General features: G+C 40.8%; 1 protein-coding gene across 2 annotated transcripts in view; it reads right to left on the bottom strand.

The window, feature by feature from the left end:
* Pter (phosphotriesterase related) overlaps window positions 1–27,233 on the bottom strand; it is a 62,593-nt gene that overhangs the window by 2,284 nt on the left and 33,076 nt on the right. For both annotated transcript variants that reach the window (XM_041630812.1, XM_041630813.1), the window contains exons 2-3: window positions 23,629–24,086; window positions 21,757–22,022 (exon numbers count right to left, since the gene is read on the bottom strand). In XM_041630812.1, coding sequence (XP_041486746.1) covers window positions 21,757–22,022; window positions 23,629–24,060 — 698 coding nt within the window. In that variant the 5' untranslated portion in view covers window positions 24,061–24,086. The remainder of the gene's footprint in view (window positions 1–21,756; window positions 22,023–23,628; window positions 24,087–27,233) is intronic.

Genomic DNA, 27,233 nt, shown 5'->3' with positions numbered 1-27,233 from the left:
CTGAGCAGTTCTCAGGGTTGTACATATTTCCTTATTATCTGAGAACTGTATCTCCTGTTGCAGGTGTAGCGAGCTTAGGCCTAATGCATGACAGGCTCTGGGCTCAGTCCCCAGCACTGCCTATAAGGATGGGGTAGAGACACACAGGTCTGTAATGGAATCCCACCCAGAGGCTGAAGTTGGGGAGCTGGAGCGAGGCTTCAGGATTACCTGGCCTCAGGCCACGTCAGGGTTGTACACCTGACCTATTTCAGACTTCGGTTTCCCCAAAACAACAAAAGAAAAGCTGGGTCATTCCTCCTCAAGCTGAGGCTGTGGTTCAGCGGTAGAGTCGTTGCTTCTCCGAGAATTTTGATGTGTCATTACTATGACAACATACAACGAAAAATTCCTATTACATACCTGTATCCCACCTTGAAACACAAGGTTCTTAAATTGGAAAGTTATAAGAGAGAATAATAGATAGATTAAATGCATGTAATTAAAAATGAGAGCCATACAAAATTGTAACACCACCCCAGAAAAGGAGAAGAGAAACTTGGAGACCTTCTCTTCCTATTTTGGTTAAACTATGAATAAATTCATTTTCGGGGGCGGGGCAGAGGAAACGCGTAGAAAGCACAATGCAGTCACTGCGCCAGAGCTGTGTTATCTCATGGGCACAAAAACGTTCTGGTTCCAGAAACACAATCATGTCGATCAGGAGCGGAATGCGCCTGGACATGCCTACCCTGAGAGTTCAACTCTGATGGTGCGGCACCGTGCAGAAGAACAGGCATTACAAAGAAGCTGCCAGAAGGGAGGAACCACTACAGATGAGAAGACAAAAAAAAAAAAAAATCACAGTAATTATAGCAATACAAATGAGTCCATGTTTTGCAAACAAATATTAGAGAGAGACTACAAAGTGTGAAAAGGCAGAGATATAATAAGATTTGAGAAATGGAGCATAAGATTGAAAACAGGTGTTAGACACAGAATTTCTGGTTCTGAGAACCAGAGGTAGGCAGAAGCGTGTGCCGACATTCCTGCACTCGGGAAGCTCCAGATTCCCCCGGCTGAGAAAAGACTGTCCCTGAGTGTCGCAAAGCAAGTGCTCAGCCCATGGGGACAGTGGGGGCCGGGGATGCACACAACCCCAAAGGTCACCCAGTCATCATCACTAGCTGGGTAGACTGAACAAATACACAGTATTAATTTAAGAACAAATAAGCAAGAAATACACAAGCATATGTATAGCACATACAGATATTTTTACATACACACATATACACATTATTCAATGTTTAATACATAAAGAATGCTTACACTGGCACAATAAGAGATACCCAAAATTAGATTTTTTGTTCTTGAATTAATAGCCCAACACAGTTAAGAAGGATTAATTGGGAAGTCAGTCATTATCATATCCCCCTTATCACCCCTCCCTTCTTGTTCCAGAAGGCCTGGGAACCTCACAAAGGCACAGGCCACACCCCATTGGCCGAAGAGCTTTAGAAAGAAATGTCAGATGCAGAGTGGAAACCTCTCTTTCCAAACCGAATTTAAAATATGTTGACATTCATCATGAAAGAGTTATTGAAGATCTATTTGAAAAAGAATTTGTGTGTGTGTGTGCATGTGTGTGTGTGCGTGTGTGTGTGTGTGTGTGTGTGTGTGTGTGTGTGTGTGAAGCACACCATATGCATGCAGGTGCCTGTGGAGGCTAAAAAGGGCATCAGATTCCCTGGAACTATAGTTACAGGTGGTTGTAAGTCCCTGAAATGGGTGCTGGGAACCAAACTCCAGCCCCACGAGACAGAAGTAGTGTTAATTGCTGAGTCATCTCGCTAGCCCCAAGTTTGTCTTGTCTTGAGATAATGCTGCATAAGAATGAAGATCACATAAGAAAATATGCGATATAGTAGCCTACTTGTAATGCCAGCCCTGGCTTGTGGAGTCAGGGGATCCCGGGAGCATGCTGGCTAGCTAGACTAGCTGAATAAGCAGACTTTGGGATCAACAAGCGACCTGTTTCAGTTCATAGGACCGAGAGCCATGAGGAAGACACTTGCCATTAACTTCTGACAGCCACATACTCATGCATATATGTTCATGTGCACCCTTTGCCTCAAAGGTGCATGCATAAGACACAGGCACACAAAAAAGGAACCAAAAGAGGCCATGAATTTGTTTGCCAAAGAACTAATTGAGCATAAAACAAAAATGACAGTTTCATTGATGCGGTTGCAGAAAGTACTTGATTCATGTGGAATAGTCTTCACTGTACACAACTATGTAAAACACATCAACTAGCTGTCTCTACCTAATGATATTGAAATGGAAGCATATCTTACTGTTACTGGGATCACTGTAGACAAATGCCAATATACAGTAGTCTAGGACCACTTTATGTAGACATAAAGGTCGCTCTCCTGAGAGAGCAATCTTCAGCTTGTTTGGAATGAACATGGGGTTGAGATATTCTATTTAGCCAGATGGTGTACATGTTCAACTGTTGATATATCTCAGTTTATGGACATTATTTCTTACTTCTAGTTTTGCTCATTCCCTGATGTAGGTGGGTCATCTGTCTATCTATTGCTTTCATTGGTTAATTAATAAAGAAAACTGCTTGGCCTGATAAGGCAGAATTTAGATAGGCGGAGTAGACTGAACAGAATGCTGGGAAGAAGGGAAGTGAGGCAGATGCTATAGCTTTCCTCTCCAAGATGGACGTAGGTTAAAATCCTTCCTGGTAAGCCATCACCTCGTGGTGCTACACAGATTATTAGAAATGGGTTAATCAAGATGTGAGAATTGGCCAATAAGAGGCTAGAACTAATGGGCCAAGCAGTGTTTAAAAGAATACAATTTGTGTGTTGTTATTTCGGGTATAAAGCTAGCCATGCGGGTGGCCAGGCACCGGGAATGCAGCCCACACTCCTTCTACACTTCCCATTCCAGCAGGTTTCTACTCAAAACCCATACTTTGGTCCTTGTTATCACAGGACCCCTCTCTCTCTCTGAATCTTAATCTTCAGCTTCCCATGCTGGCCACTCAGCCTCTTGGTACTGTCTCCACTCACCCTGCCCTACTGCATGTGCTCACCCACTTCTTTAAAGTCTACAGCTTAACTTTTCTGTTACATTATTTCTAAATATGTACATATTTCTTCATATCTTACCTCCAGCTTTGACTCCCTGCCCCTCATTTTTCATCCTTTCCTTTGCTACCAACTGCAGCCTTCAGAAAAGAATTCCAATCTAGATTTCTTTATGTGTGCACATTTAATGCTTCTACCTACAGTGCTCCACTTACACTATTATCAATATTGAAAACCTCATTTGGGAAAGCAATCAGCAAACCATGAGCACTTGTGCCAACACACAGTCATGCATCATGATTTCCAGGGTCGAATGGGTCTCAGAATATGCACGCAAACCAGTACCCATTCCTACTCTTCCCTGTGCCCCAGAGGACCTTGCCTTTAATCTACCCTTCTTTCTCAGGAGAAAATCATGTCTGCCTCCCACCAAGACTGGAGAACACAAAGGTTGTAGTAAAAGCAGCGACAGGCGGCTTCCCGCCTGGCTCCTGGCCGCCCGGCTAGCTTATACCCTGAAATAACACCACACAAATTGTATTCATTTAAATGCTGCCTGGCCCATTATCTCCAGCCCCTTATTGGCTAACTCTCACATATTAGTTTGACCCATTTCCATTAATGTGTATTGCCACTTGACTGTGGCTTACTGGCATGAGTCTAACCAGCGTCTGTCTTGAAGAGAAAAGCCATGGCTCTCCCAGCATTCTGTTCAGTCTACTCCACCAATCTAAATTCTGCCCTATCAAAAAGCCAAGGCAGTTTCTTTTTTTGACCAATGAAAGCAACACATAGAAAGAAGACCCTCATATACCAAAAAGTATTTGGCTTCAGTTCTGGATATTCTTGCTAAGACACTTATCTTATCAACATTATTGTTTGTGTCCTGCTTTTCCAATTCAGAGGAGAAATACTCTCTCAAATAATGTTCACCTCACTCCCCAAATTCCACCTATTTGCCTCCTTAAGCACCTGACTCTACATTTCTTATCTTCCCAGACATTTTTGTGTGAACATTCACTGAATATTTCCATAAGCAGTACCAGGCATTCATAGAAAAACTCTGTGTGCTGTATTATACGTAAAGTGTGTATTAATCTCTTAGAATTATCATTCTTTCTTGGACAGAAACAAAACACATGACTCAAAATTAAGGTGAAGAGTAACTGAAGATGACACTCAACATTAACCTCTGGCATCCAGAGGCACATGTCCATACATGAGCTTACACACATATGTGCCCATACTCATGAACATCTATGACACTCAACATCAACCTCTGGCATCAGAGGCACATGCCCATGTATGAGCTTACACTTACATACTCATATGAACATGCAATATACCACTAATATACATATATATGTATTCTTAAAATAAAATTTAATATTTATCAATCTCTTGTCAGATTAATAGGTATGGAGGAACAGGAAAGAATAAATAGACCCTGCCAGAATACAGTGTGGAAAATAATCCAGGGAGAGAAACTCAGACATGGCATGAAGGTCTAGAGAGGAAGTGATTGCTTGGGGCCCAAAATTAGCCTGGAGAAGAAATAGAAATGACAGCTCATTCTTACCTTGGAGGTTCTTACGCACACTGATGCTGTACCACTTTGGCAACGTCAGGGGCCAAGGATTAGCGCATGATTACATGTCTGTGATTCTGCTACTAAGCATTCAGAAGTATTTCAAAGTTTTTCTCCCAAACAGTGGAGAACTAATTAGGCTCCCATGTGCTGTGAAGGTAAGAGGTGCCTACTTCCCATGCTTCTGGGCCATTCTGAGCGATCATGGTATGGTTGGCTCCTTTCTCTTTCACCAATTTAACCCAACTTAGAGCTCAGGGTGCTGTTTTAGGGGGAGACTAAGGAGGTTTTCTTTCATACTTTAAAACCCGAATCACCACTGTGCTAAGGTCTATTAACACCCCTCCTTCTCTACCTTTTCACCGTGGCGACAGACTTCTGCTTCCAAACTTACTGAGCTAAAAGGATGTGTTTTTCTGTAGTAAACATATTCTGTTTTTCCCAAAGAACCATGTTTAGAAACAAAATATACACAATTAAAATAACAGGAGGGAGAAGAGATTAAGATTAGTATTTTCTCTTTTGAGTCAAATTTGAATTGTTGATTACCCAATACAGGCAAGCCACTAGACAAGAAAGGCTGGAGATACTGACAGGCCAGATTAGATTATTTTCCTTTCTTATTTTGGCCCAATGCCCCCAAATTAAGTTTTCTACATTTTAAATAATGTATTAAGGCATGCACGGTAGGTAACAACAGAAAATACAGTAGGTATCAAGCCACAGGAAAATCTTTAGTCTTAGTTTCAATTGAAAGAAAAACTAGAGACTGGGTGAGGGCAGCTCAAGCTGGTGAAGTGTCTGCTGTGCAAACATGAGAACCTGGAACTGATGCCCGACACCACATCAAAAACCATGCACTGTGGCAGAAGCTGGTAATCTCAGTGCCGAGGAAGGGGATGGAGCTGGCCATCCAGGCCATCTGGTCTAACTGGCAAGTCCCAAGTCTTAGTGAGAGACCAGGCTCAAAAAGCAAGGCAAGCAGCCCCTGAGGGCCAGCTCCCAGGATTGACTTCTGGCCTCTAAATGCATGTACATGCAAACTCACACATGCACTCCTAGCCGTTGTGCTGTTTTTTTTTTTTTAAATCTCATTTAATGTTTTCCACAATCCCATAGGTTCTTGATTTCGTTGATGAACTAGAGAACTGATATCAAGGTAATGTGCTAAACTCATTTTGAAGTTGGAAGCCGTTATTTTAGTCATCATCACAACACACAACTTGCCCTGTTACCCTCTCTTCGCTCAATGAAAAAACTATATGGACTGAATACAGGTATAGTATATGTCATTTTAAAGCTTGGCACCTAATTCTCCTCCTGCACTATCTTGAAACTATGTGTGAAAAAATGGGGACCAAGTGGGAGTATGTGGGTAAGGAAGGGAGAACACTTGGTATTTAATAAAATATATATAATATGCATATCTCCATTTTACAGATGGAAAAGGTAAATCTCAGAAGAGATAAATACCCAGCTCCCAGTGGTGTTGTCATGAAACACAGACTGGTCTGTGCTCAGGAGGCATCCACGTCTACCAGCCTCATCCATGCTGAGAATACCTGCTCACCAGAGAAGCTCTGTTCAATGCCATTGACTCTTTCTCTGTGGAGAAACAGACTTCCTGACATTGACATCTAAAAGACTCACCCACCCACAGCTCCTTAAACTTTAACAGGGTCACTTACCTACGTGAAACTGACACTCATTTGGATTATTTACAGAGACTGCAGTCAGACCATTGCGGCTTTGTTTACACAAATGATTTTGCTTTGAGAAGAGTTGTTCTCAAATGTCAATATGGAAAAAAATGGATTCTACTTGAAATCTGTCAGGTGAGATCTCAAATCTTCCAGCCATCAGTGACTTCAGAGGACACCTTATAGAAGTGAAGGTGCTAACCTCAGAGTCCTCTGCCTTCCATATTTCATATCCATGAAGAACTCTATTCTTATCTACTCCAAGAATCCATAGATTTTAAGATAAAGGTTTATCTATGACATATAAAAGAACTTCTGGTCTTCCAAGGTTGCTTCCTGGGTAGAGGCACTTGTCACCAAGCCTGACAACCTCATACCAAGGACCCACATTATAGAAATGAGTGGCTCCCACAAATTATCCTCTAACCTACTCACATAGATCATGGTATGCACATGTCTATAAATATATATACCTACATATGTACACACACATATATATTTCTGTATATGTAAAATAAAAATTGTTAAAAGAGTTCTTAAATTCAATAGTCAAGATCTTTTGATGAAAGAAATGATTTCTTTGCCATTTATGAAGTGTCTCAGGAATCCCAGCATGAAAATCAGACCTAAGTATTTGTTCTTGTCACTCCTATGATATAATTTCATCTTCTGCATACTTTAAACTTTGTTCTTCAGCTAGTAGATAGATACTATAAGTTATAAAATAACAAATCTATAGAAGAAACACACATTAACTTAATGAAAATATATATTAAATAAAGAATGTATTGTCATCCTCCTAGGAGATGGCATCTGGAGTGATCTGTCTTCATTTTCAGAGCAGACTTACAGTTTACCTAGCCTTCCAAGGCTGGAGTCAACATGCATGTGAACACTGATTTTGTTATTCTTCCTGTTCCCTCTCTTATTCTAGTTCTTGTCATGTCATGAGGGGTTTAATTTAATGTCAAAATGTACCCTGCATAAAATGACAATTTGGACAAGGTTTGGGGCCTTTGTGTAGAAGAGCGAAGAGTCAGAAAAAAAGGTTGTGAATCATGAGTGCCACAAAGAAGGCAGCAGCATCTGCTCTTTGTCTGGAGGCTCCCAGGTCACAGAACTCCCAAGCACACTGTCATTTCATGGTCCAGTTATGCTCTGTGAATTAACTTAGCAGACATTTACTGTCACCTGTCTTTTGTTATCCTTTATGTTGGGAATGTAAATATGAATAAAAACCTTCAGTCCTCCATAGTAACAAAGTCTGTGGAAGAAGACAGATGTTTTAAAGCAATAATTACAATTAAAAGTTCCAGAGTTTTTGTAGTGCAAATAAGTACAAGATATCATGAAAGAACAGTGAATGAAGGGATTCGCTTGAGTCTTGAAGTATCTCATTTACACAAAGTTAGGTAGGATTCAGGTGTTGCATAAGAGGTACTCAATCCGGAGGAACACCTGTTGAGAGTTAAGAAAGGAGCTTATTGCTCTTGGATGTAAGGCAATAGCTTATCAAAGATGAAGTACATGAGAGAGAAAACATCCATCCATTCATCCACTCACCCACCCATTCATATATCCATCCATCCATCCATCCACCCACCCACCCATTTATCCATCTATCCATATACCCAATAAAGCATCCACTCATCTCTCAAATTAGTAAGATATTGTTGGCCTTCTATTAGCATAACCCATGAGCTAGAAAACAAAAGACAAATAGCAAATAGTCCTGTCCTTCAGAAAAATTAGAATCTACTAAGGAAAAGAGACACCTAAACAGAATTACCAAGTATCATGATAAAAGTACTTCTAAGAATGAGGCTAGCAAATAGAAAAAGGCAAAAAAGGCATCTTGTCTGGTTCAGGAAAAACTTTGGTGAGTTGCATACTGACGGAATACTCTTCCAAACAGATACAAGAAATATAATAATATTACAGTAGACTGTCACATTTGTATGAGAGTCTGGAGGCACAGGACACCTGAAACAGTTTCTCGAGAATTATGGGAGATCGAGTAGAGCACGAAGTAGGCACTAAAGCATTTGAACCAAAATATTTGGATTTTGTGTCTAAGCAGAGGGTACTAACTGAAGGGCTTGAGGTCAGAGGAAGGGTTATAGTCAGGGATGTATTTGGGAAGATGCGTTTAGTTGATTCTAGAGACCAGATTCTGCAGGAAGGCCAAGGAATCGAGTCCTTTTTGGGAGACTCACAGTAGTTCATTCAGGTGACAAGTGAAGGACTGGTTTCTGGCAATAAGAGTAGAGTGGATAGGAAAAGCTGTTTTTGCAGATCTCTGTGGGGCAGGTACATGGTAGTGTGGCTGGACTTCAAAGAGAGAAAGCCTTGGTGCGAATAGCACCGCCACCGGTGAGAATAGGAAGAGCAGCAAGCAGCTGGGGTGAACCATTGGGGCCCTCAGTACAGTGACAGGGACGGGGGATGAACGCGGGGCAACTAATTAGGTGAAGTAAGTGACTCCAAGAACATGGGAGGAGCAGGTTCCGAAGCACACCATGCACTGAATATATAATTACGGCACACGAAATGTCATTACTGAAGTCGGAAACCGAAGATGGCTCCTGCAAAGGAAGCATAGGCAAGCCTGGTCTTCCAGTACCTGGTCCAGTGTTCTCCCCTTCTGTTGTGCATAAGTCAGCAGGCATTTAGATCTATGGACTCCCGAGGCAGAGGCTGGGAACTGTGGAGAGAGAGCTCTGCCTCGCTCGCTCACTGAACCAGCACAGGGGGAAGTACGGACTGCATTTCCCACAAAGTCGTATATTCTTTTTTTTTTTTATGGTGTGCTTCTTTTTATTTTTTTAAATTTATTTATTTATTAAAGATTTCTGTCTCTTCCCTGCCACCGCTTCCCATTTCCCTCCCCCTCCCCCAATCAAGTCCCCCTCCCTCCTCAGCACAAAGAGCAATCAGGGTTCCCTGCCCTGTGGGAAGTCCAAGGACCACCCACCTCCATCCAGGCCTAGTAAGGTGAGCATCCAAACTGCCTAGGCTCCCACAAAGCCAGTATGTGCAGTAGGATCAAAAACCCATTGCTATTGATCCTGAGTTCTCAGTAGTCCTCATTGTCCGCTATGTTCAGCAAGTCCGGATTTATCCCATGCTTTTTCAGACCCAGGCCAGCTGGCCTTGGTGAGTTCCCGATAGAACATCCCCATTGTCTCAGTGTGTGGGTGCACCCCTCGCGGTCCTGAGTTCCTTGCTCGTGTTCTCTCTCCTTCTGCTCCTGATTTGGACCTTGGGGTTGTAGTCTGGTGCTCCAATGTGGGACTCTGTCTTTGTCTCCTTTCATCGCCTGATGAAGGTTAATATTCAGGAGGATGCCTATATGTTTTTCTTTGGGTTCTCCTTATTTAGCGTCTCTAGGATCAATAATTAAAGGCTCAATGTCCTTTGTTTATGGCTAGAAACCAAACACGAGTGAGTACATCCCATGTTCCTCTTTTTGGGTCTGGCTTACCTCACTCAGGATAGTGTTTTCTATTTCCATCCATTTGTATGCAAAATTCACAAAGTCCTTGTTTTTTACTGCTGAGTAGTACTCTAATATGTATATATTCCATACTTTCTTCATCCATTCTTCCATTTAAGGGCATCTAGGTTGTTTCCAGGTTCTGGCTATTACAAACAATGCTGCTATAAACATAGTAGAGCATATACTTTTGTCATATGATAGGGCATCTCTTGGGTATATTCCCAAGAGTGGTATTGCTGGGTCCAGGGGTAGGTTGATCCCGAATTTCCTGAGAAACCGCCACACTGCTTTCCAAAGTGGTTGCACAAGTTTGCATTCCCACCAGCAATGGATGAGGGTACCCCTTACTCCACAACCTCTCCAGCAAAGGCTGTCATTGGTGTTTTTTTATTTTAGCCATTCTGACAGGTGTAATATGGTATCTTAAAGTTGTCTTGATTTGCATTTCCCTGATCGCTAAAGAAGTTGAGCATGACCTTAAGTGTCTTTTGGCCATTTGAACTTCTTCTGTTGAGAATTCTCTGTTCAGCTCAGTGCCCCATTTTATAATTGGGTTGATTAGCCTTTTACGGTCTAGTTTCTTGAGTTCTTTATATATTTTGGAGATCAGACCTTTGTCAGTTGCAGAGTTGGTGAAGATCTTCTCCCAGTCAGTGGGTAGCCTTTCTGTCTTAGTGACAGTGTCCTTTGCTTTACAGAAGCTTCTCAGTCTCAGGAGGTCCCATTTATTCAATGAGGCCCTTAATGTCTATGCTGCTGGGGTTATACGTAGGAAGTGGTCTCCTGTGCCCATGTGTTGTAGAGTACTTCCCACTTTCTCTTCTATCAGGTTCAGTGTGTTCGGACTGATATTGAGGTCTTTAATCCATTTGGACTTGAGTTTTGTGCATGGTGATAGATATGAATCTATTTTCATTCTTCTACAGGTTGACATCCAGTTTTGCCAGCACAATTTGTTGAAGATGCTTTCTTTTTTCCATTGTATACTTTTAGTTCCTTTATCGAAAATCAGGTGTTCATAGGTTTGTGGGTTAAAGTCCTGGTCTTCTATTTGATTCCGTTGGTCGGCTTCTCTGTTTTTATGCCAATACCAAGCTGTTTTTAATACTGTAGCTCTGTAATAGAGTTTGAAGTCAGGGATGGTAATGCCTCCAGACAATCCTTTATTGTATAAGATTGTTTTGGCTATCCTAGGTTTTTTGTTTTTCCATATAAAGTTGATTATTGTCTTCTCCAGATCTGTGAAGAATTTTGATGGGGATTGCATTGAATCAATAGATTGCTTTTGGTAGAATTGCCATTTTTACTGTGTTGATCCTCCCAATCCAAGAGCAGGGGAGATCCTTCCATTTTCTGGTGTCCTCTTCAATTTCTTTCTTCAAAGACTTAAAGTTCTTGTCATATAGATCCTTCACTTCCTTGGTCAGAGTTACCCCAAGATATTTTATGCTGTTTGTGGCTATCATGAAAGGTGATGCTTCTCTGATTTCCCTCTCTGTTTCCTTATCTTTAGTGTTTAGGAAGACCATCGATTTTTTGGAGTTGATCTTGTATCCTGCCACATTACTAAAGCTGTTTATCAGCTGTAAGAGTTCTTTGGTAGAGTTTTTGGGGTCGCTTATGTACACTATCATATCATCTGCAAATAACGAAAGCTTAACTTCTTCCTGTCCAATACGAATCCCCTTGATCCCCTATGTTGTCTTATTGCTATTGCTGGAACTTCAAGCACTATATTGAAAAGGTATGGAGAGAGTGGACATCCTGTCGTGTTCCTGATTTTAGTGGGATGGCTTTGAGTTTTTCTCTGTTTAATTTGATGTTAGCTGTTGGCTTGCTGTAAATAGCTTTTATTATATTTAGGTATGACCCTTGTATCCCTAATCTCTCTAAGACTTTTATCATAAAGGGGTGTTGAATTTTGTCGAATACTTTTTCAGCATCTAATGAAATGATCATATGGTTTTTTTCTTTCAGTTTATTTATATGGTGGATTACATTGATAGATTTGCGTATGTTGAACAAGCCCTGCATCTCTGGGATGAAGCCTACTTGATCATAATGAATAATTTTTCTAAAGTGTTCTTGGATTCGGTTTGCCAGTGTTTAATTGAGAATTTTTGCATCGATATTCATGAGTGAGATAGGCCTGTAATTCTCTTTCTTGGTTGGGTCTTTGTGTGGTTTTGGTATCAGGGTAACTGTAGCTTCATAAAAGGAATTTGGCAATGACTCTTCTGTTTTTATATTGTGAAATACATTAAGGAGTATAGGTATTAGCTCTTCCTGGAGGTTCTGGTCTCAATTCACCTATAAAAAGGCACAGGCTAAGAGATTGGATACGAAAACAGGATCCAACATTCTGCTGTTTGCAAGAAACACATCTCAACCACAAAGACAGGCATCTACTCAGAGTAAAGGTTTGGGAAAAGGTGTTTCAAGCAAATGGTCCTAAGAAAAAAGCAGGTGTGGCCATACTAATTTCTAACAAAACTGACTTTAAACTAAAATCAATCAGAAGAGATCAAGATGGACACTTTATACTCCTAACACTTTATACTCATAACAGGATGACGTCTCAATCCTGAACATCTACGCCCCTAATATAAAAGCACCCACTTATGTAAAAGAAATATTACTAGAACTCAAGGCAGACATCAAACCACACACACTAATAGTAGGAGACTTCAATACACCTCTCTCTCCAATGAACAGGTCAATCAGAGAGAAACCTAATAGAGAATTATTGGAGGTAATGAAGCAAATGGACTTAACAGACATCTATAGAACACTCCACCCAAATAGGAAAGAATATACCTTCTTCTCTGCAGCTCATGGAACCTTCTAGAAAATTGACCACATACTCGGAAACAAAGGAAACCTCCACAGATACAAAAAAAAAATATCAGTGTACACCTGTGTCTTATCAGATCACCACGGATAAAAGTTAGAAGGCACCAACAATGCTACCCCCAGAAAGCCGACAAAGTCGTATATTCTTTTTTTTGTTATTATTTTTTTTATTGAGAAAAGAAAAAAAAAAACAAGTTTCTGCCTCCTCCCAGCCTCCCATTTCCCTCCCCCTCCTCCCACCCTTCTCCTCCTCCCCCCAAGTCATATATTCTTGATCAAGTGAAATTTTAAATGTTGGTGCATACGGTCAAAGATAGACATTCATACATGCAGCTGCTTTAGTAAAAACTGAATTTTGATAAATGCCCACTATAAAAACTAAATACCAAAAAAGTAATTTATTTATTCCCCTGATCCCTTGAATTTTTCACTTTAAAGTTAAGAAATATTTTCACAGATAATGTGGAATGTTTAATTATACAACAAAAATTTCAATAACTACTTTAAATTACAAAACTCAACTAGAATTCTTCATTTAATAACCTAAAATATATTTTTAACAACTTGGATGACATTTTACAAAAATATATAACTCATTATAGTCCAATGAAAATAATCTAATAAACTAATACTGAAGTCAGGCCTGGTGGCTCATGTCTACAATTCCAGAACCCTGAAGGCTACGGCAAGAGGTTCAGGATTTCAAGGCTACTCTGGGATACACTGTTGATTTCAGGGTAGCTCCGGTGGGTTACAGCATGAGCCCAGGCTCAAGAAATGGAAATAATTACCAAATACTCTCCTTATGCTCTACACTGCTCACGGCAGCCTTAACTCAATAAAAAGATTAAAAAAACCTCTAATTTTGGACAAGGTTCTGGGTATTGAAGCAAGGGCCTCACATGTGGTCTGTATTCTACTTTTGTAACCATGGGGATGGAAGATACTAGTTAATGAATTTTAATTAATTAAAAGTAAATGTCAAAAATATGAGGAGTAAATATTGCCAACAGATCTTAAGACAATTTTGTATTTCAATTAAATGTTTACCAAGCATTTGATTTTCACTTGAGTTTCTCACTTAGAATGGCACGTTATTAGAATAATGTATTTCTCATGACTGTATTTGAGGTGTTTAAATATCAATGTACATATTTTGTAAGATTCTTTTTGACATCTTTTTATGGACCAGCATTTCAATGTTAGTGATTAACTGGGAATAAAAGCTAAGAAGAAAATAATTTCAACTGCCATTTTTCTACATTTTGATAAACATCTTCCACACTTCCCAGTCCTGGCTGGGCAAGTCCCTGTTTGATGACATCATAGGTAGATCTGAGTCACACTTTTAAATATTATGACTTAAAAGGTTTCAGTAAAAGGAACAGAGGGCACAAGGAAGAAAAACACTTGTTTAAATTAGACTAAAACCAGAAGGTGGCTCCGAACTGCAAAGTGTAATTAAACCTTTATTTGAAAAGGCACTTCACAGTTTGTACACCCCAGGAAGGCACTTCACAGATTATATACCCCAGGAAGGGCTTTTTGCCGGTGAACTCTCCAGCTGTCACACAGCACAAAAGAGGCTACACTTTTCATGTTCGCCAGTCCACAGTTCAGGGGATGACAGTGTTGAGGACAGCGAAGATAAATCTCATAGACACGACAATCCTATTTGTTAAAATGTCACCTTTCATGTGAATGGTGTCAGAGTCATGACAAATTGCTTCAGGAAAAAAATTAATAGTGCAAGGTTTGGGTGGCTAGAACGGGCCGAGAAGAACATATGAACAGGGCAGCCTTTGCCGTGATACCAGCAGTTCCACAAACAGCAATTTGGGGTGCATGAACATATCAAATACCATTATAGCATAATTTTATTTTATTGGACAGGATCTGTACATAGACGTTAAGTTGTCTTTCAGTTTGTGTGAGGCTTGGCTGGATTTCTTTCTTCTTTCCATCTCTGGGTCTGTCTTTTAATTAGGCTCCATCTTGCAGGGAAACCCATGGTAAGCAATAATAGAAGGGCAGTTATATGGCACTATAAGGGCTAAAAATATGTTTCTTGGCTAGGGAGTTGGTTCAGTGGGAAAGAGTACTTGCTATGTGAGCAAGAGGGCCTGACTTCAGATCCCCAGAACCAATGTAAAAGCAAGGTGTGGCAACACACCTCAATCTCTAGTGCTGTGGGAACTAGAGACAAGAGACTTGCTAAGATTTACTGGCCACCAGCCTGGTGGCAGATTGAATGAAAGACCCTGTCTCAAGGAGTACCTGATGTCTTCCTCAGGCCTCCATGTGCACACGGCATGCTCACATACACAAATGTTTTTCTTTAACCCCTTTGAACAAACAAATTTGGAGGCTTAAAAACACTTTCGAAAGTCACAGCATGTATACAAAACATGAAACCAGGGAACTCAACTTCATCCCCTCTCTCTAGTTCCCATCTGTGCTGCATGAGTGAAAGAATCACTGTAGCCAATGTCATCACATAACTTTAACTCAAAATATATTCAAGGTTTGCATCAGTAAGGACTCTATTAAAATGTATATTTTATATGAAATGCATTATCAGAATCCACATGTACACAAAAGCAACAAAGATGCCATGTCTAAAAGTACCTAGGTTATCATGTATGTGATGTACACATACTACACAGTGAATTGTCTGTTCTAATGAAAACAGAGGCCATGCCAGTGAGTATTAGTCATTGTAGGAAAGAAAGTGTTATTCATAAGTATTTTTTATTAAAAGTTCTCACTTGCTCCTCCTTTGTTGCCTTCACCAATTTCTTTAATTTCTCACTCTGGTTGGATCTCAGCCAAACAGACTGACATTGTTTTTCCTGTATATTAAATGCATGGGCTGCACATGCTACACAATGCACCCTCATTTGTCTGGATGCATTTTGTATGTCATGTCTGCAATGCATGTACATGCCTCCTCCTAACTATAAACTGTTAAGAAATGGAGCTGTATTTACAGGCCTCAGAACACTGCACACCACTGTAGGTGCACAGTGCTCCGGTTATTCTTCTGCAAGAATGCTACTGTACTATTTAGCAATACAAAGATGTTTTGTTCAGTTCCTATTTGCCAGACATTTGCTTGGAACTGGTTCTGAATGATTTCAAATTAATTCATTAGAATTTGTAGGAATTAAAAGTGTACAGCTCCAAGAATCCTGCAGAATTATTTTTTTGTGCCTTTTCAAAGAAAATCTTAAGTTGAAAAGTCACCATAATTATAATTCAATAATCACTTTGACAGAACTGCAGCGCAATGTTTGATACATACATATGGTAATTAGTCACTCAAATATTTGCTGGATGGATGAAGTGATATTCCACTCCTTTCATTTAATTAGCAGCATGGGAAAAAAGTGTCAGATTTGTATCCTTCCAAGGGCTCGGCCAATTTGGCGTGCGTGATCAAAGGCAAAGAGAACAAAATGTTTTTGGAGCACTCCTGAGTTTTTCCTTCCGGTCTTTCAGATACCCTTGGGTCAAATTCCTTTCCCTTCCCCAGGGATCAGTTTTCCAAGAGAATGATGAGCTATCTGCCTACACTTAATTATACAGCCCCTAATCAGACCCTGGACGTTCATCAAAACTCTCTGGCTTGTTAAATAGATATCCAAGATGAGGAAAGATTTAGGCATAGCACCTGTCTGTTGCCCTCCAGGAAGCTCAACATTTGAATTGGCAAATTGTTCCCAAGTATTTGTTATTTGGACGATGTTTTTTACTTTTTTCCCCATTGAGCTCTCTCTGGTAAAGAAATAATTCTGTTGTGTATGCATGGTTACAAGCACTCTAATAGGGCATTGACAGTAAATCCTGTTTGAACAGGCTTGACAAAAAGAAGAACTGTGGGGGGCATTCTTGAAACACACATAGCCCATATTAGACCTGACCCAAGGTGGTGATGCTCCTAGGCTCTACCTGGAAGTGTGGCTACAGTTTCTGCAGGTGGTCAAACTATTATTAAATGTTTAATGGTGCAAAGAATTCCCCCATTAAAATCCCATACAAGAACACAGGGATACTGCTATTGTCTAATAGATGTTGACTTTGGGTAGCCACTGTCAAGGACAGCCCCCTTTGATGTCCCTAAGGGTTAAATTCATAGCAGTCAAACTGCTCTTCCACAGACTCATGGGCCTTAGGGAAACAGATGGTTGGAGGAGAGCTTGGAACATGGCCGATTTATTTTATCAAGTTGTTGCCTATTTAATGACCTTAAGCTGATAAGCAATGGTCACATGGTAACAGTGTGGTTTGGAGGTCTTCAAGGAGATGGTCATCCATTAACTCTTTCTTTTCAGCATTTCAATTGCCCCCTTTGGATAACGATGAGAAGAGTTCTTATTGTTGCAGTGGGGTGTGTGTGTGTGTGTGTGTGTGTGTGTGTGTGTCTGTGTGTGTGTGTGTGTGTGTGTGTGTGTATGCGCGCACACACACTTCGCTGGCTGCCTGTCTTGGATAAATCTTCATGCAGATTTCATAAAGCTTCAGGAATATTTCACTGCTTCCATAGTTTTGCGAGCACACTAAAATATTTTGTGTTTATGCTCTCCCAAATGAAATCTACATTTGAAGGGAAAACCTAAAGTAATTTTGCATGTAGTCAAGGCTGAAGATCACCCTGCTCAGTCCCAAACCTCTGTGTTCTTAAGTGAGGTAAAAGACACAGCGGCCACCTCAAGCTACTCCTTCCCAAACTTAACAAAGCACAGCTTTAGAACCTTTTCTGTACTATGCCCAGAAACACGGTGGGAGAATGAAATGGCATTAGGTTTGCTTTGGGAAGCTTTAAAGGCTGTGTTTTAGGAAATGCTCTCCTTTTTTATGTCTTCCACATTGTGTCCAGCTCTTTTGTGTGCTGTCCCCATTACAAAGAGCTGAAGTCCCTGCTCCTCCAGCACAGATCAGACTGTACGTACTGCCCAGCAGAGCTCAGGCAGCCTGTGGAAGCTGACCTAGCAAACTCCAGCCCAGCAACTGGTCTGCTGTGAGCAGTCACTTCAAATAGCCACCTCTTCCTACATCTGCCTCCTGACTTTTTTCTGTTACTTTATTTGGTTTGTTTTCAAAAGCCATTTTCCCTGGTTGCTTCCCCATAGGAATATTCCCATGTATTTCTTTGTCTTGCACTAGAATCTCAGATTATCCATACCATGGGAGCAGAGTGGGTGACTGCTCTAGCAACTGCCTCAGGATGTGCCGGTTACTTGGGGCTTGTGTGGTGTCAGGTCAACAAATCCATTCAGGCATGAGCGATCCAAGAGGGAAGTAATGAACTTGTAGCCAATGGAAATCAGTTCATACATTTTTATTGTTATATATATTATATAATATATATAATAGTATATATATATATATATATGTTATATGCTAGTAAAAAAACATAGTCCAACCACTAGGAAATAAATACTAGTCTTTTTTTTTATATTGTTTCATTTTTATGAACCAAGAAATATTGTGCTAGTTCAGGTTTATTTTGCAATTTACAATGAAAACTTATTTTTTATATGTGCCAAGCATAATTTTTCTAACTTAATGTCTAACTGTGAATGAAGAAGGATGGTAAGATCCTGCTTTAAGGAGAATCTTGATCTAGTTTCAAGCAGTGTGGCAGACTAAACGTTCACAGAAACCTTTCCAACAGAGTCCATGTAAAACACTGAAAAAAACTTAACAGAAAAAAAGCCTCATGTTTTTAAATGCCTGGTTGGGGCTGCAGCAGAGCTAGGACCTTTTCAGGGGCAGAAGCAACAAGGAGGTGAGAAAATGGGCAATAAGGTTGAGCAATGTAAGCTCTGTATGGCAGACTTGGGGACTAAACTGGCAGCAAGATCAGTCTGGAGCTGCAGGGAAAGCTGCCCCACCATCAGAAATAAGATCCCTCCCCACCAGGAATAGGGAGTTGGGAGAAACCTGAGGCACAGAGTTCTCGGGAGTCTGTGCATGTCTTCATCTCAGCTGACGAGTGGGAAAGATGGGAGAGAAATCCTGAGGATCTATAGCCACAACTGTTGGAAGGGTGAGAACTCACAGTGGCTGTGTGATGTGTGACAGGTTCTCCTGTCAGAGATGCACACAACCATCAAAAGCTGTGGTGTTTCCATCCATTTGAAGTATGTGGCGTTCAGATTCACAGGGAGGAAAAGCAGAATGGGGGAGAAATGTTTGGAACACCACTGAAGGGAATGCTTCAAATATTTAAGATGGTAAATTTTATGTTCCATGTGTTTTATCATAATAAATAAAAGGAAACATCTTTAAATTTAATTTAAAGTTGAATTAAGTTGACAATGACACCTAACTCCCTGCCAGAAACAATCAAAACAAACAAACAACAACAACAAAAGCAAGAAAAAAAAATCTCAGCAAAACCAAAAAGGAAGAGCCAAGAATGGAGGTGCAGCCTAATGCTTGGAAGGTCAAGGTGGGGGGGGGGTCTGGATTTAGGTCAGCCTAACTACACATTAAGACTCTGCCTCAAAAATAAGTAAATAAATAAAGCACTTAAAGAAGAGGAAAGATAATTTAGCTGTTATATTAATTTTCTAGGAGTGTGGGATATGCTCACAGTAAAACATTTTACTTTAGGACACACAAAAGCACTTCCTATGCAGGACCCTTCTACAGTGGGTCAATAGCAAACTACACCAATAAAAAACACAATAAACTGTGTTTATCAGTTATGAAAGAGATATTGCAACCTTAATTTTTTCTGAGACAGTATCTCACTGCATAGCCTTGGCTGGCCTGCAACTTGTTATGTAGACCAGGCTGGCCATGAACACACAGAGATACACCCACCTCTGCTAAGACTGAAGGCACACACCACCATACCTGGCTTGATGCTCACCGTTATTTTTCAACAAGAAGAAACTGCAAATGTGTTGAAGGAAATAAAAGTTCTTAAATTTAACCACACAGATTTGAAAGGTAATGAAGTGAAATTTAATAAGAAAACTTTATGTTAATATTATAAGAAAAATACACAAAGGGCAATGGATTCTGCTGGGAAGACCACAGTGAATAGATAGAACTGAAGAAATTACGGCTCAGAGAGAGAAGTGGAGGAACAATCAGAGATAAGAAGGACAGGTACGAAGGTCCTGCTGGTATTTGGTTGGAACTTACACTATGAACAATAAGCAATATTTGGAGAGACAATGTGTGGAGCTTCTCAGAAGTAATGGAAGATACATCTTTATACTAAAAATATCAAGGACTTCTAAGTACACAATAAGAAAAGACACAATGAAGCAGAGTAGTGGTGGTGCACACTCTATACCCTTGCACTTGGGAGGCAGAGGCAGGTGAATTTCTGAGTTTGAAGACAGCCTGGGCTACACAAAGAAACCTGGTCTCAAAAAAAAAACCCAAAGTCAAATCAAACAAATAACCAAAACCCACAATGAGTCAGGTCATAGAAAAATGCAGAATAATAAAAATAACAGCTGTAAAAGATTTCAGCAAATAAGCAAAGGAACAAACAAACTAAAACCAAAGTATTTTAAAGGAAGGACACCTTGTTTCAGCTGGTTGTCAATAGAAGTGTACGATGGATGATCACTGAGGGCTTAGGAAAGTAACTTGCAAGTAGAGTATTGGAAATGATTGATTCTATCATATTATCCATAACACACAAACACACACACGAAAACAGAATAAGGCTCTTTTTAGACAAACAAAAGCTAAACATTATAACACAGACATTTACTGGAGGAATTAAAAATAATGTCCTTGGGAGTGGGTGTTGGAGGGGGAGTGATGGATGGGTGTGATCAAGATTGGCTGTAGACATGTATGACATTTTCAAAGAAGAAATACAATAATTTAAAAAGAGGAAGAATTATATTATAAATCTTGTCAATCTAATGCTAATTTCAATACGGCTACTCTAAAGGTTTAGGATTAGCATTGGTTACATGTTTTTGTATTAACAGTGGCCAAGCATCTGTTTATAAAGTCAAGCCTCTCATAAGACATGTAATAGGTTGAGTAGCACATTCTGAAAACATGTCTGGTTTTAACCCTAGGAATCTCTGAACGTGACCTTATTTCAGAAAAAAAGGATTTGTAGATAATAATTAAGGATCTTAACTTGAGTTCATGCTATTACAAGTGGGTCCTAAATTCAATATCAAATATCCTTAGAGATTGAAGAGAAAACAGATATAAACCCAAGGCCTTGGAAAGGCAGAAGCAGAAACTAGGTTTCCAGCCACAAGCTGAGGAACAGCAAGGTCTGCCAGACAATGGAATAAGCAAGAGAGGGTTCTTCCTGCAGCCTCTGAGCACCCACAGTCTTTGTGACACTGGGATTTCAGACTCCCTTCTTCAGAACCATGAATCAAAGCCCACCATGTTGGGTTGGTTGCTGTGTTATAATTGTTACAGCAGCCATAAATTCTAGTATGCCAAAATTAGAAACACCATATTTGACATTATCTTAATAATTTCAGTTTCCGTAATTCAGGTGTTGAAAAGAAAAAAACAGGTGGCAGAAACATTTTTGGTTTTTCTTTTAGGGCGAAACCATTTGTTTTCTCTTTATTTGTATTTATAGAGGCATTTATCACCCCAGCTGTTGGCAAATACTGAACACGTCGAATTGGCATGTGCATGATATCGTATCATAAGAGAAAGAAATGGCGCAGTCAGCAGTGACCTGTTCTGACGAGTTATGCAAGACCAAGGAAGTCCCTTTACAAAATGTCTCAGACAGAAGGTGGCACGCAAGAGGGATATGCACACTGCTACACTTTTTAGTGTATGCTCATTACAAGATTTCATAAATACCGCCTTCCAGGGACTGTGGGTATGATTCAGTGCTAGTGTGTGTGAGGCCCTATGCTCAATACTCAGAACTGGAAAAAAAAAAAACCTTCCAGGTAGCCACTGCATCTCCTTATTAGTATTTCATTTATCACATCACCGGTGATTTCTCTAATAACCCCTGAGTTGTACAGTGGTTTACAGTGATTTGTGAAGTACCCCACTTACCTGTCAAGGTGGGACATAACTGTTTTAGAGATGTCTGCACCTGCTTCTTGCAATATACGGATGATCTGAAACGGTGCGCCTGGGTTCCTTCCAGGGTGGATGATGACTGGACAGCCCAGCTGAGCCTGGGCATGAGCTGTAGCCTGAAGTACCTTTCTCTCGCTGTCCGTCAAAGGCCAGGAGCAGCCAATTTCCCCAATAACTCCACACTTGATACTGGTTCCATCAGCTCCATGCAGAATTTCATTGACAAGGACATCTGTAAGCTGAGGAAGAATGAGAATGAGTCTATTTTATAGACTGTGAAATACGTCCAAACAAACTCATACTATACAGAGGTATTTATTTAGAACTGTATTCTTTCAAAACTGTATTCAGTGTCAGGGATCAGGAAGGATGGCTCAGTCAGAAAAGAGTGTGTCTCACAATCATGAAGATCTGTGTTCCACCCCCACTCATATATGAAGTCTGGGTGAGGTGCTGCATTCTTGTGACCCCGGCACTGCTGAGACAGAGATGGATGGATCCTAGAGGCTCACTGGCCAGCTGGTCTAGCCTAATATCACCAATTAGCTCCAGGTCAATGAGAAACCCAATCTCAAAGGAGAGGTACAGTTTTCTTAAGGATGACATCTGAGGTTGTCCTCCAACTTCTACACACATGTTCCCTGACATGTATTTGCACATATATTAACCTCTCTTTCTTTTCTTTTCTTTCTTTCTTTCTTCTTACCTTCCTTCTTCCCTCTCTCACCTCTCTCTGTCTCTCTGTCTCTGTCTCTGTCTCTCTCTCTCTCTCTCTCTCTCTCTCACAAACACACACACACACACACACACACACACACACACACACACACACCAACATTCTTTTAGTTAAGATTGGGTAATGAATCACACATTTTTGACTAATTCAACTAGTTATTCTAAGTGTCTTACTGAGACTATTGAGAAACTCATAGCTTAAACACTCTGTAGGGACAAGAAGAGAAAGACTGTTCAGCCTGAGAAGAGGCGTCCTTATTTTAATCTGGATACAACAGCTATGGATGCCATTGAATCTGTCAACTCTATCAAGTTCTTTAACACTCTCCTTTATTCCCACAATGTGTACATTACTTGGTTCCTACGTCCAGTAGCATTTAAGTCATTAGCTTAGTCTTCAACTACCACAGATGTAGACATTTCAAAGCTTATTGGAACATAATGCACATGAAAATTTAAATTAAACCATTTTAAATATCAATAGATGTTTCAGCAAGAGTCTACCTGACATTCTGTACAGGCTATGGAAACTATGTAGAATATATTCTGTATGTAAACACATGTAAACTGGCACGTGTTTCACAAGAGAACACACACATGTACAACAGAGCCTTGCAAGCTTAGCTTCCTTCTATTCTGCCCATTCTTACTTAATATTATAAACAAGAGAACAGACCTTCTCCCACCCCTCCCGGCTTGTAATAAGAGAAGACGCTGTATTTGCAAACGTACCAAGTCTATGCCTGCCAAGTCTCACCCTACTGTGAATTTTCATTGCTGGTTATTATAAAACCTGAGGGGAAAGCCAAAGCTGCATGACTGAAGCTTATGGAAAAATGAGGTTTACAAGCAGACTGAGGGGAACCACTGAGCTCTGATAGAATTTGTACAAACCAAGCATTAACTCATCAAAGCTGCCAATGACCAGTGTGTCGAGAGCCCCTTCCTCAACATTTGAAAGACAAGGAATCTCACTAATTTGGGTCCTAGTCGGCAGCTGTCTTTGTGAGCTAACTATAGTCACATATGCAGTTCCTTCTGAGCCAATGGCATTTCCAGGGTTCAGACTGTCCTGAATTTACACAAAACGTCGTAAGTAGTACTGTTTACCTGCTCCACTGACATGGCCCTTGTTGTTGCAGAGTGAGTTGCATCAACGTAGAACCCAGCTCCTGCTATGATGTGGACTCCAGTTTGCTCAGCTAGCCACTTCAGTGTCTGCACATCCCTGCTGAGCCCAGTGGTTGTGTTCTCCACCAAGGCTCCTCCTCCCTTAGCCTTGAAATACAACAGTTCTTCCTTTATGGCTTCTGTCTCTTGATTCAGCTGGAGGTTCTCTTGATGGGAATAAGGATTTTTCTGAATCCAAAATAAATTTTTCAGCATGATGGGCTCCTTGGAAGTAGCTTCATGGCATGGAGGAGGCGGGCAGTAAAAATTGTCGAAGGTCATTGTTAAATGCTCATGGGTCAAGGTGCGGCCCAGTTTGCTTGGTTCTACCAGGCCCAACACAGTTTGCACTTTCCCAGTTAGGGAAGACATTCCTGACAGTGGCACAAGGATTTGCTCTAAAAAGGAAATAGGAAAACCGAATTAGAACATTTAACACAAACATGCAATCTGTCTGTGAGGGGAGGGTTGTGAATGTGACAGTCTGGAGGATCAATGACAGTAGAGATAAGACCTCATTTATCATCTGCCCCAAGGGGGAATGCCTGGATTAGATGTATGTCCCCAGTGCTTCTGCCAGGTCTCCTCTGATAGAGCAATTCCAACTTTATTTAATGGAGAAATTTCTTGATATCCAGTCATATTTATATTTTACTATTTTTTTGTCCCAGTTATAGCTATGCTTCTTGGATACATCAACAAAAACCATTCTCCTTCATAATCGATAACTTCCATTAAATTGAGCTATATATTAATATTAATATTATGTCATCACTTTTAACTTAGATGAAATATACGGGGGCCTCTACTCATGGTGCTACCCATTTGTTACCATACTGGATGGACTACTGTTGATGACCTGCTGTGAGCCAGAAGCATGACATCAAATCCCTAACCTGCATGGCTTCATTGGGGATGACCCCAAAATAAGTGGGGAAGGGAGAAATACATAACTGCCTTTTTTTTCAATATTAAAAGTAAGAAGAAACAAACCATTTCACTTTCAAGAGTTTATTGTCTAGTGCACATAGAAAGTAACCCTTCAAAATACTTAAAAGCAAAACGTCATTGTTATAACGAAAGTGACTACAAGGTTATCTGTGATGGTTAGAAGCTAAATGTCAGCTTGACCCAACCTAGAATCACTTGGAAAGAGAGTCTCAAGGAGGAACTGTCTACACTGGCTTAGTCTGTGTGTTTGTCTGTAGGGAATTTTCTTTCTTTCTTTTTTTAATATTTATTTATTTAGTATACAATGTTCTGTCTGTATGCCTACAGGCCAGAAGAGGGTGCCAGACCTCATTACAGATGGTTGTGAGCCACCATGTGGTTGCTGGGAATTGAACTCAGGACCTTTGGAAGGGCAGGCAATGCTCTTAACCACTGAGCCATCTCTCCAGCTCCCTGTAGGGAATTTTCTTAATTACGTCCATTGACAAAGGAAGAGCCAGCCCATCATGAGTGGCAACATTCATTCCCCAGGCAGAGGAATCCTGAACCATAACAGAGTGGAGAAATTGAGGCAGGCACAAGCAAGCAACAAATGTGTATGTGTTCATTTCTCTCTGTGCTTGACCAGGTGTAATGTGACAACGGTCTCAGTGCCCACCCCTGTGACTTCTCTGCAGTGATGGCCTGTCACCTGGAACCAGAGCTAAAGGAAGCTTTTGTTCCCCTAAGCTGCTGTGCCGAGGTATTTGTCACAGCAACAGACATGAAGCTAGATACACAACAGAGACAGCAATCAGCTGCCGTCCCTGAAAGAGCAAAGACAACTTTGTCCCCAACGTACTTTCCTTTCGTACACAGATGAAGTATTCGCCCAAGCTGCTCTAAGTGACAGCAAGAACTCCAATTTCAGCACTTCTGTGTTCTGTGTACATCCCTAACGGAAGGAACTGGATGAAGAGGAAGAAAGCACTGAAACTGGTGAACAGTGACCCCACAGCTGAGGGGAGGAGCAATGCGGCGCTGCCTAAAGCGAAGCTTCAATCAGAGGATGGGCCAGCCATGCTCACCGGACTCGAAGAAACAGGCTGAAAACTGAGAACAGACTAGCTTTTAAAGCTTTCAAAGTGTTTCAACAGACATTCTAAAATTATCCCCCACCCCCACCATATCTTTGGCAGCCTTCCCTGTACGTGTGGGGGTAGAACACAAGTTTGAGCCTGTGGAGGTCAGAGGTCAAACTCAAGCGTCATTCCTCTGAAGCCATGTGCCATGTTCATAAAGACAGAGTCTCTCCCTGGCCTGGAGCTCACATAAGAACTAGATAGTAAGCTCCAGCGATCCTCCTATGACAAAGCCTGACTATAAGATCACTAAGGCCTACTAACACACCCGGATACTTTATTTGGGCTCTGGAGATTGAACTTGGGTCTTCATGTCTACAAGGAAAGGACTTTATCCACTGAAGCATCTTCTAGATCCATTCTATGATTATCTGGGAGTCTTGCTTCTCATAAGTAAATCAGAGACTCCGCATTGCACAGGAATCAAGTCAGATGCTACAGGAGATGCGACAGGATACTACACACGAAACACTGGGACAAGGGGCACGCAGTCTGTGGTCAGCAAAGAGTCGAGTTATTTTGCACTTTGACGAGATAACTTCCTTCTGCAGAAGAAAGGGTATGGATCTGGTTGTGGGGACAGAGCTGGGTGGGAGCAGTTGGGGGAGGGGAAACCATAATCAGAATATATTTTATGATATGAAAAAACGTATTTTCAATAAAAGAAGAAAACTTTAAAAATACAATGGGTACAGGGCAGACTTTGAAGATAAAGTCAGAGGTCGGACAAATAATGGGTCAGTTTTTATCTAGGCACCTCAGTGACCTTGAAACACGGCAGATGAACTTAATCATTTGGGAAAATTTGCTGACAGCCATAAGTGACTAATTTCTACTTTTCACAGGGCACTTCAGGGCTGTGACCAATGTGACTGATAAGCCATGCTCCCGACATTAGATTGCACACACGGAGGCCATGAGGAACGCGTGGGATCTGCTCAGAGAGTCACTATTCGATGGCCAGGCTCCACACAGGCCGTGGTTTTCATTGGTGATCTCACTGTTCTGAAGAGAGGTGCATGGAAGGTGGTTTGACTATAGACTGGAAGTTACTGTTCAAAGCCTTTTTCTTTGCTACTAAAAATAAACAGTACGTAGTTACTCCTTTGGTTGATAAGATCACAGCACCATTTAATAATACATTCAGTCCTCCATATGGGTTCATTTTCTGGGTCCTTCCTTCTGGCTGACAGCATTACAGATAGTTTGGGAACATCACAGAGGGGGCAGAAATTAGGCTAAACTGATAAAACACTACCACGTCTACTAGAAAAGGACCAAATTCCATGCTTAATTGATGCGTCTTTGAAAGAGCAACTTGGTATGCTTCAAGTTTACAAGCTGTGAGTCTTTGTAGAAAAAAAATGACTTAAGAAATGTCATTCCCTCTGGGAAACTCCTCTAATGCTCTCAAACAGAGCTGGCTGCTTCTTCTGTGATCACATACAATGGAACGCACTCGCCGAGGATAAG

The sequence above is a fragment of the Microtus oregoni genome, unplaced genomic scaffold (assembly GCF_018167655.1).
Source record: "Microtus oregoni isolate MIOR12 unplaced genomic scaffold, Mior012 000035F_ref0000213, whole genome shotgun sequence".
Classification (NCBI taxonomy): Eukaryota; Metazoa; Chordata; class Mammalia; order Rodentia; family Cricetidae; genus Microtus; species Microtus oregoni.
The sequence above is the reverse complement of the archived record's forward strand: the minus strand, read 5'-3'. Positions and strand labels throughout refer to the sequence as shown.